Source organism: Mesocricetus auratus, unplaced genomic scaffold, assembly GCF_017639785.1.
Source record: "Mesocricetus auratus isolate SY011 unplaced genomic scaffold, BCM_Maur_2.0 Super-Scaffold_100011, whole genome shotgun sequence".
Lineage (NCBI taxonomy): Eukaryota > Metazoa > Chordata > Mammalia > Rodentia > Cricetidae > Mesocricetus > Mesocricetus auratus.
Window position 1 is genome coordinate 9,419,427 of NW_024429195.1, and position 14,275 is coordinate 9,433,701.

At 37.4% G+C, this 14,275-nt stretch overlaps 1 protein-coding gene across 3 annotated transcripts in view; it reads left to right on the plus strand.

The window, feature by feature from the left end:
• The window catches only part of Nbea (neurobeachin), a 485,089-nt gene that overhangs the window by 234,168 nt on the left and 236,646 nt on the right, over positions 1 to 14,275 (plus strand). For all 3 annotated transcript variants that reach the window (XM_040754403.1, XM_040754404.1, XM_040754405.1), the window contains one exon: positions 2,766 to 2,830. In XM_040754403.1, the coding sequence (XP_040610337.1) occupies positions 2,766 to 2,830 (65 nt within the window). The remainder of the gene's footprint in view (positions 1 to 2,765; positions 2,831 to 14,275) is intronic.

Below are 14,275 nucleotides of genomic sequence, written 5' to 3' on the forward strand. Positions count from 1 at the left end.
TATACATTTCACATAATACAGAATAATGTAGAGCAGGCCACATCCTGATTGTCTCTTCAAAAAAATTATAGCACACTTGCCTAAGATCCAAGTTAAAATAAAAAAGTCTCATGCCTCTATTATCCGTTGGCTTACTTGTATTTAAACACCAACATCCTTACCTTAGCTCTGACTTTTTCCTACTATCTCTGTATCAAAGGTTATAAAACTATCATCTGTCCTAAAGGGAGATTACAGATACTGTTAGTTTGGTCAAAATGGTTTTCAAAGCATTTACTCTGCTCATCTTGTGCCTTGGAGTATTTGGGTGTGTCCTATAGAATGTCTGTGAGTTCTGTGTTTCAGGAGTTTATAGTGCTTGAAGAGTTGTAGCATATCAGCAGAACCATAGGTTTAAGAAGTTGTCTCTAACACTCTTCCTCATAGTGAATTGTTACTATAGTAAATGCCAAATAGTCCTGAAAAGCTAACATCTTTTGTGGAATCTTGATTTGCAATAAATGTATTTAAGATCAACATTTTAAAGGATAGTAGTATGACACTTCCTTAAAATTTAAGAAAAGAAGGTCCCTGTGATTGTTAATAAAGGTGAAATTGAGAGGAGTTCTGGGAAATGGAGCAGCCTTTTCAAAGTGCTTGATGGCAGCAGCCCAGTGGCTCTGTGCTGTCCCCAAGTCTTTTCCCAGTTACTGATTCTCTTGGCGCATAATGTGTAGACTCATGGTTTTCCTTGCAATAATCATTTATTGATTTGCTTCAATACTTTAGTCTCAGCACAAACACAAAGCTCTAAATGGTAATATGATCTATAGGGAAGAAAAAGGTTGTAGTTAGCAAGAAAACTTTTTTGTGAGCTTCGATTCATGTTTAGAAAGCAATTGAATACCTCTGGGTAACCAGCATGTCCTATGTAAAGAAAAATATGAGTTTCTTTAGAATGAGCTAAATAATGCTGAATGATTAATAGTTAATAATTTATATCATCATTAATTATTGTTATGGTGAAAGTTTCACTCAAGCTCCCTTCCCTATGTCCCTCCAAACCCTGCTATATCTCAGAAAGCCTGCCAATGATGACCCCTCCCCCAGAGATGCACAAGACCACTCCCACAGGGTATTTAAACTGTTTTCCAGAGAACATACTCAGTTTTTCCCATCTCCCTTTCCTGTCTCCTCTCTATAAAGCCATCCAGGAGTACTATATCCATTAAACATGGGCTTTTTCTAATTTGGTGTGATTTGATATGATTTGGATTGCTGCATCGGTAGACAGGCTTATTGGTGTGTAGAGACTTTTCAATTATAACTATCATAATCATTCATAAAAGACTTACATTAGCTTACTTTTGTACTTGATAGCAATTTGAGTCCAAACTTGAATGTTAGAAGCTAATAAATGGTATTTTATTATAATAAATAAACATTCATGCCACCATATCAGTTAAGCTGTAAAAATACTACATAAATAGTGGTTTTCCATTTGCAAAAAAACCCCAAAAACATAAGTCATGAAATGGGATTCGTAGATGAGTAATTGACAGAGATTATATTTGTGTGTGTATTAATGGAACTAGAGAAATATTTATAGAACTACTGAAAGGAATATAGTTTTCAGTAAAAAACTTACTTGCCAGCTACACATTTTTAAGAACGCTGAAGTTCCTTGAATTAGTCCAAAGCTGAAACTATATATGCAAATTATATTGCCAATTTTCCATGGGAAGTGTACAAAATAAGCAGCATTTTTCCAAACTCAAAGCATTGCATGAAAATTGTTGTTGTTCGCAATTGTGACCCTGTTGGGTTCACCAGACTCAAGCGTATGGCAAATTTGACTAATACCCAGTTAGTAAAGAGAGATTAGAGTAATATTTTTAATATTAAGTATTGTGTTACGTATTTGAAGGTAATGAAATTGTAGCTTTCTGCTATTTCAGTCTTTTTTACTATGAGTCTGAATATAGCAACTTATTCCCAAGGCAGCCTAAAGATATGGATTGTAAAGGTACAAATGCATAAAAGTATAGATTCCCTAAATATGTAGCAACATAAAGGTATAGATACTTAAAAGTATAGATTGCATAAAGTTACAAATGCATAAAGGCGTAGGTACATAAAGGCAAAGATGTATACAGCTAGAAATGCATAAAGGTATCTGTTCATAAAGACACAGATGCACAAAGGTACAGACACAAAGGCATAGATTATAAGGGCATAGATGTATGAAGGCACAGATGCATAAACATATATGCACATAAGCATATAGATATATAAGTGCACATATACATAAGAATATAGATGTATAAATGCACAGATGCATAAAGGAATAAAAGCATAAAGGTATATGCATACACATAGATGCATAAAGGCATTTCTAATTTTCCTTCCAGTTATAATGAAAACTCTGTGTTAAATGACTAAAATTTTCAATAGTATAAAATAACTCTTTCTTGTGCATAGGTTCAGGCCTCCAGTGGTCATTTGTTCTTTCCTGGAAGGAAGCTTGGTGCGGCCTCCTTATTTATTGTCTTATTTTCCCCAAACTTCAATTATCTGGGAACCAAAAGCCACTTTCTAAACTATGTGAATCAGGGTCATTAATTTTTTTTCTTTCTTCTGAAATGTCTCTTGTCGTAAAACCTTGCAAAGACATTTGAAAACAAAGTATCACGGTGGTCACTAACAGTGTCAACAGGGTCCTTAGATAGTTAATATTTCACCTGTATGTTCATTTTTCTTACATTTGCTCTGGTTTATCCCTTTAGGAATGGCAGAATTCTATCCAAAAGAATGCAGGCCTTGCATTTATTGAACTCATCAATGAAGGAAGGTAATTAATTTCACACTTTTTGGGCAACTGGACAGTGTGCATTTGATTCCACTGGGCAATTGCTTTTTCATACCATCTGTTCTAAAAATTGTAAGAAAATAGTTTTGAATCAAATAATTCAACATGTAGGTACTTCAAATTTTAAATGAAAAAATTTTAGATTTAGTTTTGTGAGAGAAAATGCATATGAAATAATGTTAAACTTATGATGTTTTGTGAGATTTGAGCCACATCTTTCTGATGAGGGAAGTTGTGTTAGACATATCAAGTGAATCCAGACTGCAGTCCCATCTGCCACCCCATCTGTTTTCAGGCTAAGCTCGGTGTTTATGCTTGAGTCCCTCATCAGTTCGGGGGATGTGGCTTCGTCTGATCCTATCAGGCAATTGACACCTGACTGGAAGTGTAAGGGATTCAATATAGAAGGCGTAACAGCCATAGTTAGGACTGTGTTACCATAGTCAATGGTGCCATAGGTAGTGTCATGTTTGAAACTGTTGTATTTATCACTGCCATGCGTGGTTGTTTACTATGATATTTGCAGACTTTGTGGGTGCTGTACACATTAAGATTGCTAGAACTGTCACCCTTTGATAGTGTAGTTTCTATCAACCCAAGGCATGCAGTCATTACCAGTTGAATTGCCTGTTTGACGTAGTACATTCTATTGAAAATAATTACTAAATATTTGGTGTGATGTTTGCTTTTGGAACAAGTTTTACGTAGATTAATACAGTAGTAATGCCTATTGTGTATGAACTTGACTTTTCTTCAAGAAATAATGACCCTCAAAAGTAGTTTATATGTGGCATCAAAACAGAGTTTTAGTCCTGGTCTCCCTTCTTTCATCACTATACTGTATCCTGTATCCTGAGAGATGTTTGTATAGTGTCTTTGTACTTTTCACCTTTCGATATCAATGGACAGTGTTTTCATTATAATACAGTTCTGAAACTTAAGTTTTATGCTTATGCAGTGTAAAAAGATGAAGGAAGTTATAAGAATTGGTAATAGGGAAACAGATAGCTCAGAGGTTCAGAGGACAGACTGCTCTTCCGGAGGACCCATATTCAATTTCCAGCACCCATGTGATGGTTCACAACCATCTGTAACTCCAATTACAGGCAATACTGCCCTCTTATGGACTCTGTGGGTATCAGAAAACAAGAAGAAATTTTTACTGTCAATGACACTAAGGGAGTTGAACTTCTAGTGTTTTAATTAGATTATAATTATTGTCAGAAAAGAATGATGCTTAAAAATTTGCTCATATCAAAGGTGTAAAGCTTTTAGAAGTTTCCTTTTCCAGTAGTAGTTTAGGTTTTGCTTTATATTCAGAGGAATTGAAAATAAAATACTGATCACTTTTTAAAACAATTAAATCAGAAACTCTCACTAAGAACTTGTTGCTCCATACAAGCTTCATTAAATACAGGAAGAAATATTACAATCCTAGTTGAAGGTGATTTTAGTATTGACAACTCTAAAGATAGTTTTCAGGATGAAAATATTGATCATTTAAAAGCATAGAGCATGGATGAGGGTAATATCTGCTATTGTAAGTTAAGCTACAGTGCTCCAAGATGACCTTCATTCTAAAATGGTTTTTATCTTGACAACATGTTTAAGGCTGAAAGAACCATGCTAGTGGGGAGAGAATGTCATCTTAAATTTGACCTGAGGCACAGTTAAAAGACATTTAGACTGGGGGAGAATAACTCTAGGGATTAGGACTGGAGATAGAGCTCAGTAGATAACTTCTTGCCTAGCAGACTTTGTCCTGAAGATCAAGCAGGAGCGTGTGGACAATGGTTATGATATAGTGCAAAGGCCTGCAGGCCTGGGGCAAGAAGGTGTGCCGCTTAGGATGCCTTTTCAGTCATCCCACAGCTACTGGGTCTGTTCCACAGACTGCAGCAACACAGGGTCCTGTCATGAGGGAACTCTTGGTGCTCTGGTGCTGAGGATTAGTCATTGTGTGCAGTGTGAGCACAGATTGAAGGGCTCAGCATGGAACCAGACCGCCTTCAGGCATCTTTTAAGGATGATGTCGCTGTGAGAGTGGAAGACAGGAGCACATTAGAAAGTATCATTAGAAATTAGATCAGGAAGATTGTGATGAGAGAAGGGGAAAAACACAACAAGGACAGCCTGGTTTCTGGCTTCGCTAAATGGTTGTCATGTAATAGAGGCCAGCTTGCCCAGGAGTACAGTGCAGGAGGCCTGTGTTTGATGTGATGAGAGTGTTTTTGCTTTGGGTTACACTGGACCTGTGAAATACCCAGTTATAGAGGCTCAAAGGTACCCTGAACTCTTCACAGAGCAAGCTGGGAGGGTTTTAGGTGAGTGGAAACTCTAAGGCCAGCTTCCAGTACATGGGGCCATCTCTTCACCCACATCTTCATGTGTTTGCCTCTCTGTGACTTCTGGAGTTAACTTAGATACACAGACATTTTCCTGAACAGCCACCTGCATGGCATCATCTTCAGTTATCTTCCTTTTTTAATATGTTTTTATTTAAATTAGAAACATGCTTGCTTCACATGTCAATCCCAGCTCCCTTCTCTCTCCCCTCCTCCCTTACCCCTCCACCAGTCCCCAGCCCCCAGCTCCCCACCCAATCCCCACACTGTTCCTCAGGGAGGGTGAGGCCCTCCATGGAGGATCTCCAGAGTCTGTCATTTCATCCAGGGTGCGGCCTAAGCCCTTCCCCATGTGTCCAGACTGTCCAGTTATCTTCTTTGTCACCAAATTACAGGTCTCCACCCTAAAATTCATTCCTTAAACATAGGTTTTATTTGCTGTCTTAGATGTGTATAGCCTACCACATCTCTGCAACCTGGAATAGTGCCCTGGCGTGTATTAGAAATTACAAGTATTTATGAAGAGATGAAGAGTAGTGAGTAGATTGTTGAAATTGCTAGTGTGGAAAAGACAGGAGAGAAGTGATTAAAGGAAGCTCATAGCTTGTGGGATGGTTTGGATAGGTTGATGTGGTCTGTATTTATAATGTTCCCCTACAGTCCAAGGTTGGTGGGAAGACGGCCTGAGCACACTCTCTTCTCTTTTCACTAGGCTTGTACAGTAGACGCTTTCCCCCTGCTCATCAGCCCTTTCCTTCCCCCTGAGCTCACTGGCCATGTGTTTCTTATGGCTGTTTTCAGAGTGCCTAGTCAGATATGGCACATACGTTATTTATGCCAAGATCACATATCAGCTCTTCCACGGGAAAATGCTTTTATTCTAAGCATTTAACGTAATCACACCCTGGCTTTATTTTAGAGAATGATCTAAAATGTGGTAACACCTGTTTCTCTGAAGGTCGAAAATAAAGTATATGACTTTTATAAAGCTGCTGATATACAGTCAGGATGAAAGGCTCCATTTATGTTCTTACATATTATACATACTCAGAATTCCCTGGTTCCCATCTGGAGCTTGGGTCATTTTTCAATTTAGAGATTTTTCTTGTGCAAATTCAAAATGTTATTGCTGGTTTCCAAAGGCCAGTATGTAATGACCATTCAGTTCTTAGAGTAAAAGCACATTCCTTTGTTTATCTGCTACGTGAGTTCTCACTGTGTGCTACATACAAATTCGGTCCTTCAAATGTGTGGCCTCATTTGTCCTCACTCTCACTTAGCTTGGCTGTTGGGCTGTCCATTTATTTGTCCTGGTAGGAATGGAAATAAAAACCTCCAAGTAGAAATTGTTATAAATGTTTGTCCTTAACAGCTATACCCGTGAATACAGTCCATCAATCAGAGCCTGAGAAAGCATGTGTGTGTCAACTACAATTAACAGGAATGACTAGCTGATGAATGTGCAGCTTAACTAAAGCACACCCAGGACAACTGGGAATTATACACTGGATCATTTAAAAGAATCTAACAAAGAATCCTTACTATTAAAACAAAGCAAGGTTAATGAAATGTAAAATTGCCTATAATATCTTGGCAATAATAATTAGAATTTAAATTATTAAAATATGGATGGAAGAGGAGGTATATAGGAAAAACATCTTAAAAATATGGGCTGTGAGTAATCCTTTGAAATTCATAATCTTTTCCCTACCTAAAGTCCTATAACCTTTTGAAAGGAGTATCAGATATAATCAGTGAATATCAGATGCAATTAATGAATTCACTGTAAAATGCAAGATGCTTATGTTCAGTGCTGATATCACCTGAGCTCACAATATTTCAGTTATCATTTTATGAAGGATAATAGATAAACTTTAACTCTTTAGCATCCTAAGAGGAAGAACTTGGTCAAAGTGTTCATTAATAATATGGGCTCACTGTTTGTATGCCATTTAACATTTAAACTGTTATGGTTTGATTTGAGTGTTTCTCCAACAGACATGTTTAGTCACTCACACTCAATCACACACAAACACAGAGGGGTGAACAGAGAGAGAGAGAGAGAGAGAGAGAGAGAGGGAGGGAGGGAGGGAGGGAGGGAGGGAGGGAGGGAGAGAGAGAGAGAGAGAGAGAGAGAGGTCAGCAATTTTCAAAAACTGCGATCTCTGTGATTCTTGGAGCTGATGTTTTGGTTTAGTTTTCAATCATTAATCTCTGGACACTTGAAAACAGAAGTTCGTTCTCTGTATTGTTCATCTGAAGAATTAATAAGATGTTTTTCTTACTATTCCCTCCGTGTACATATGTGAGGGGTGTAATTATTAAATGTTGAGTTTTGTGAATAAATGAGTAAAACTCTCTTGTGCTTTATAAAAATGCTGCATAGATTTTTTTGTCTTATAATGTTGACAAAGTATATTTATTCAAAGCTGAATTAAGTACCATTTACTAAAGGTTAAATTTCACATACTATGGGAATGCATTTCATATACTTGTGTTAATTTACTTTATGTTGTTTTAACAGAATTCTGGAAACGACTAGTTTGTAAGCAAAAATTTATTTTCTCATGGTTCTCAGTGCTAGGAAGTGCAAGGTCAAGGCTCATGTGGCAAGGTCTTTTTGCCACATGCTCCCAAGGGTAAAATGTAAAGACAGGATGCGAGAAAACAAGGGAGGGGTGCGCTTGGTTTTTAACAAACCTGCTGTTGCAGTAACATTCATCTGTTCATGAGGCCTGTTAGCCTCTCAAAGCCCCTCTTTTAACCCTGTTGCAACAAGGTTAGGGTTCAAGCTCATAAACTTCAGGGAACATGCAAACCACAGAGACCTTCACTGTTATTTGAGTTATATTTTAACCATACTTAAAGCATTTCTCTAGATTCATTTGTGTTTGCACGTGTTTAGCTTTTCATAGAAAAATTTAAAAATGTAACTCTCTCTTAACCACCCTCAGTCTAGGCCAATGTTCTGAGCTTTCCCCCATACATCAGGGAAATAGAATAAGCAGGTACTAAGTTGAGTAGTTCTACTTCGTGTGTTGGTATGCAGAGAGCACAAAGGTGATTTTCCTCAATTGTACACAGTACTTAAGGGCCAGTATTGCTACTTTATAACACTCCCCTTCACCAGCTGGGAGAATACTAAGAAAGAGGTTGTATTGTTTATCAACTATAAATATAACACAACATACACACAGGTAACTCTGACGGTTTCAGCACCTGTTACCTACAGAGCATTGAAGACATGGCCTCAGTGAAGACTTAAAAAGCACCTCTTAGTTTTAGCATAGAGAGAAAAAAATTGCACATATTTCTTTGTCCAACTAATTTAGAATTGAGAGGTTTGGATTTAAACTAAAGAAAAATTGAACCATTCAAAGAGATCCTAGTCAGGATATTGCTAAGTACAAAACAGTCATGTTAAAGCTCCCGTGGTGTCATGAGTTGTGACTATAGAGCACTTCTTTTAGGAGCTTCAAGAAATGAAACTTCTTATCAGTACCCATCATAAACACATGCATCATCTGTACATGAACTCATATATATCGTACCCAGCAACCTGTGAAAATAATTCTACCAGAAAACTTTTAGTCAAAAATGGAGAGTTAGTGTGGCATTCAAAACTATTACGAGCTGCTCCACATGTACTGACTGAAAGACAGCGTCTGTGTGTGAGCATTCTCAGAAATACACTAAGGTGTAGAGTCATGCCTCTCATTCTTGAATTAGGACTGAGCGTGAACTTCCTGAATGTAGTGATGGTTACAGAAGCACAGCCAACACCTTGCCTAGTGGAGACAGACTAAATAACGTCTCCTTCAGAGCCAGAGCAAGACAGGGATTTTTTATATCATTCAGCACTTGTATTGGGCATTTGACCAGAGGTCTTAGCTAGTTCGTTTAGAGAGGCAATCTCAAGATGGCCAAACAATGTACTAGAACTACTAAATGAATCAAGAAAATATATAGGATAAAAGATCAGCATTAAAATACTAGTGTGATAGCATGCTTATAAAAAATAAATCAAAAGAAAATCAAAATACTTAGAAATATCCTCTTAATGTGTGCAAAAGAGTTGTATAATTAAAACTACGTTGTATTGTATAAAAACTAAAAATTCAATTAAATGCACAACTCTGCTCTACCCGTGGATCTTTCTGAACTGATAACTCAGGCCTAAAGTCCTTGGAGGATTTTATTTTAGTTGCTGCTGCTGCTGCTTTATATTTGTTGTTTTGGTTTGTTTTTGTAGAGATTGACAAGCTGATTTAAATTTTTCTATGAAAGGGCAAAGGAACTACAAAAGAATATAACTAGGTTGGATGATTTTAAGACTTCTGGCAGGCCTGAAAACACTGCTACAAATGCAGTCTAAGACATATTTATAACTGTGCTTTAAATAACCGAACCTCTCAATTCAGAAGTTTCAGAGTGTGGTTTGTAGATGACAGTGTTGTATTGTAATGGTAAAGGCTCTTTGCCAGGTTTGTCAGTTTCAGTGTGAAGGTAGAAATTCCAGTGAGAGAGAGGGAGAGTTTGTATCTTACAAGTGAGAGACGAAGTCAGGCCCTCGATCTTCAGACTGTACTTCTGTCTTGTTCCGGCCCCCTGCTACCTTACCCCTTGGATTTGGCAGGCTGCTGGGAGATCATTCTGTGCTGCTTGAGGCATGAAGAATCCAACCTGAGTAGTCCTCGGGCTTGTAAAATTTGTTTCCTGTGTTGGTGGGAATTCATGGCCTTAGTGCACTCTGCCAGTTACACAAATACAGCCCATAAGAACTGCATTGTCCTTCAGTTGGTCTTCAGATTCCCAGACTAGCCACGCCAGTTGGAACGTTCCCAACCTTTAAACCTGCATGGCTTGTGCTTCGCTGACAGTGATGGATATACTCACCTCCAGCCTGTTGAGGCATTTGTTTATGTAGGCTGCAGCATCTTACTAGCAGAGGTGGCAGGTGGGATAAGGCTTGTAGGGACAGCGTTGAGCTAGTAAGTATTATACCAGCACTTCATTCTGCCTAGACCGATGGTGAGCCATGCTCACTCCTCTCTCTAGGTAATTCTTATACAAAGAATTTTCCATCTTTTATAGATGACTACATAAGCCAGAAGGGCAATAACTTGTTGAAGAGTGCCTTTCATGAGCAAGGTCAGGTTGTATGATCCTTCATGAAAAGGGCAGATGAGGAAGATGTTGTGTGTATCTATATATAAATGTGCAAACATAAGAATATATATGTAAACTAAAATAGCGACTGAACAAAAGGGAAATTGCCATAAGATGTTAGGGTTTATAAAATTTGAATATATGCAAATTAATGAGCATTATATAGTTGATAACTACCTCAAATATGATTTAAGGTTATATGGGAAAATAATACTATGTACATATTCTTTAGTTGAGTTTATTGTTCATACTAGGGTCATAATAATGTCAAAAAAGGAAAGAAACAAGAATTTCAGACTTAGTAGATATAAAATCAGAATTCTTTTGGCTGCAGGATACTGAACTTCCTTTCTGTGTTATAAAATATGCAGTCAAACTTTCATTAGAGCAATCATTAAAACATAAACAAAACAGTATTTGGATTGGGCAAAAAGTTCAGACACCACTGAAATCGTGTATAAATGTTCAATCACCACTTGAAACATGTACAAAACCTTTGTCATTTGAGAAGTTCTGTTTTGAACCACAGTGAATCACAGTGAAACAGTTCTGTATACCTGCCAGTATGGTAGAGTTGAACACCAGATGGCAGAATGTTCATCCACCTGGAAAACCGATTATCAGAATCTTAGCAGGTTAAACATACACTTACTTTATGACACAGTCATTCAAAGTCTGCTATAGGTCCAAAAAAATGAAAAGTCCATGTTAAAATGTGTGGATGAATGTTCACAGCATTTTTATTCTAAAATGAATAAAAATGGCTAAATTACCAACATTGAAAATAATCATATCAATGAAAAGTGAATAATAACCAAATAATAATGTAGCATCATAATGGAGTACACAATCAGCAAGTGAAAACATTTTCCACTTATGTGACAATCAACAAAAGACAAAATTATAGAAATAGAAACTGGGTCACTGGTCCTACATGTGGAAGTTTATATGAAAAAGTTTTTTCACTAAATTTATCAAATGGTGCATTTAAAATAAGCTATTTTTACTATATACAAGTTACATCACTATGAAAGAGCTTGGGGAAGATGGCTTAGTAGGTAAAAGCACTGGCTATGTGAGCCTAATGACTTGAGTTCAGCTCTAAGAATACACTGTGAAAGGAGACAACTAGCTGCCCAGAGTTACCTCTGACATCTAAATGTGTACACCAGCAGCTTGTGTGTGTGCAAGTACACATACACACACATATACTAAATCAATAAAATAATAGACTCATTTTAATCTCCACATCATTACTTATAAGGTGCAAACAATGAAACTAGCGCCTGTCCTTCTCTAGTCTTCTCTCCTGCTTAACACTGAGTCAGGCACAGACTGTGCCCAGCGTCCTGCCTATAATGTATTTGCCAACACAAAACAAACTTAGGAAATTAAAAGCAGAGCTTGAGATTCTGCTTCTCTTTCCTTTCTTCTCTCTGAAAGCTGTTAAAACTCTAACCGGAGGGATGATCTCTTGAAAAGCCAAAGACACAACACTTGTTTTTTGTGTAAATAAGAAACTATTTGTGTTCCTCTAATAAGATAACAAATGAGATAGAGATCAAATAACTTCTGCAAGGTACTCAGTCTGCTAAGTAGTCAGTTCTCCTTGTTCTTGAAAAATAGGGAGAACTCAGGAAATAACTTCAAATAACTTCTGCAAGGTACTCAGTCTGCTAAGTAGTCAGTTCTCCTTGTTCTTGAAAAATAGGGAGAACTCAGGAAATTTTCCTTGCTTCTTGTCCAAGTCGTGAAACACCATGACCAAAGAGCAAGCTGGGGAGGAAAGGGTTTATTAGGGTTGCACCTCAGCATTTCTGTGGGCCACTGAAGGAAGTCAGGACAGCAACTCAAACAAGGTAGGATCCTGGAGGCAGGAGCTGATGCAGACATCATGGAGGGAAGTTGCTTCCATGGCTTGCTCACCATCCCAGGGATGGCACCTCCCACCATAGCCTGGGTCCTCCCCTCTTTGATCACAAATGAGAGAATGCTTTACAGCTGGATTCAAGGAGGCATGTGCTCAGCTGAGACTCCTTCCTCCAATGACTCTAGACTTGTGTCAAGTTGACACACAACCACCCAGTACAGTTTTATTGTTGGTATTAATATAGGTGATGTTCAGATGGGATTTGAAAGACTGGAGGAAGTGGGGAATAATTGAGTACTTCACACAGCTTACCCAAAAGCACATATCTTCTGTTACCAATATGGTGGAGTCAGTATTGCCTCATTGTCTGTGGCGTATTTTATACCAAACACCTTCCCGTGTGCATGCATGTGCTTTGTAGACTGTTGTGCTGCTTAGTTATCAGTAGAAAGGCAGAAGCAATGGCACCGCCTCTCACCTTTTGCAAAAGAGAAGTGTTTTAGGTAGAGTTAAATATTAATGTAACTAGAATTCCTGTACTAGTAGATTGAACAATGAGACGTTATATATATTGACTCATTCACAATATTTACAACACACAGTGGCAACCATCTTCCCTTCAGGAAAAAGTCATGTGATCACAGGAACACAAATAGCTTGGAAACTTCACCAAGAAACAGCATGCATGTCGTTCTTGTATCCTTGTATTATTTTGTGGCTAGTTGTGTTGTTATGCCTGTTGGCTTTCATATTTTCTTCCAGCTTTATTTTTACGGCTCTAATCAATGTTTCTCCACTCTTATTGAAAGTTATGTTGGATAGAATGATACAAACCAAGCTTCCTCTGTAGCTGTGCTATGTCTCTGATCTTGAGCTTTTATTGTTACACTCCACAATCACTATGCCATTTCTTCTCATACTTTTTTATACCTAACAATGGCTCCTTCTCCTACATACTAGCATCTGATCTGCTTGACATGAACTCACAGAAATTAAACCAACAAACATCTTTATTATAGCTGAGAATTGAAACATAACAGGGGTAGTTATAATGAATTTTTTAACCATTATCTTTACAGGACATGGAATCTTGAATAACTGCCGAACTTTTCAAAAAGTAAGGTTTGCAGAATGGAAAAGGTTTCATGGCCTGTTTTTAGCAAATTTTGTTTGCTAAAGCATTTGTTGCATAAAAAGGATTTTGATAGATTGTATGATTTTGATGTTTTACTTTTAGTAGAATGTACATTTAAAACAACTATTCTAAACCAATATCCCAAGATTATAGCTAACGTGTCCTAAAAGAGCACTAACTTATACTGTTCTCACAACAGTTTTTAAATCAGTATTAAGAATAATTTAATTATCTTAAGTTCTTCAAACTAGACACACACACACACACACACACACACATCTAAAGTATTGACTGTAGTAATGCTTCAGTTGTTAACATTAAAACATTGGCTACTCTTGCAGAGGACCCACCTTTGATTCCCAGCTCTCACATAGCAACTGACAACCATATATAACTCCAGTTCCAGGGCATCAAATTCCCTTTGGTGGCCTCTGAGGGCACTGTATGCACATGCTACACAGATATACATGTAGACAAAACCCTCATACACATGCATAAAAATTAAAAACTGAAAAATAATTTAATTAAATAATGAAATTGGCAACTCTCTATGAGTTTAAATTCAGCAATAACTTTCCTAGATTTGACACTAAAGGGAAACCAAATAAAGGTACATGAGCAATAGTTGCCAGAAATCAGACTTTGTGTTTGCTGAAGGTCATCCATTACCAAGAAAGAAAGAGGATGATGGGGTTAGAAGAAACACTTTTAACTAACATGTATGATAGTGCCTTAATAGTATATATGAAGAATCTGTAACCCATAGGTTGGAAAGTCTAATGGTTTCAATTTTACAACGGGCAAAGGATTTGATACAGATTTTTTTTTCCAAAGAACATATGGAAATGCTTGTGGGGAAAATAAAAGAAATGGGTTAACATCATATATCATTGTAGCAATGTGGGTCA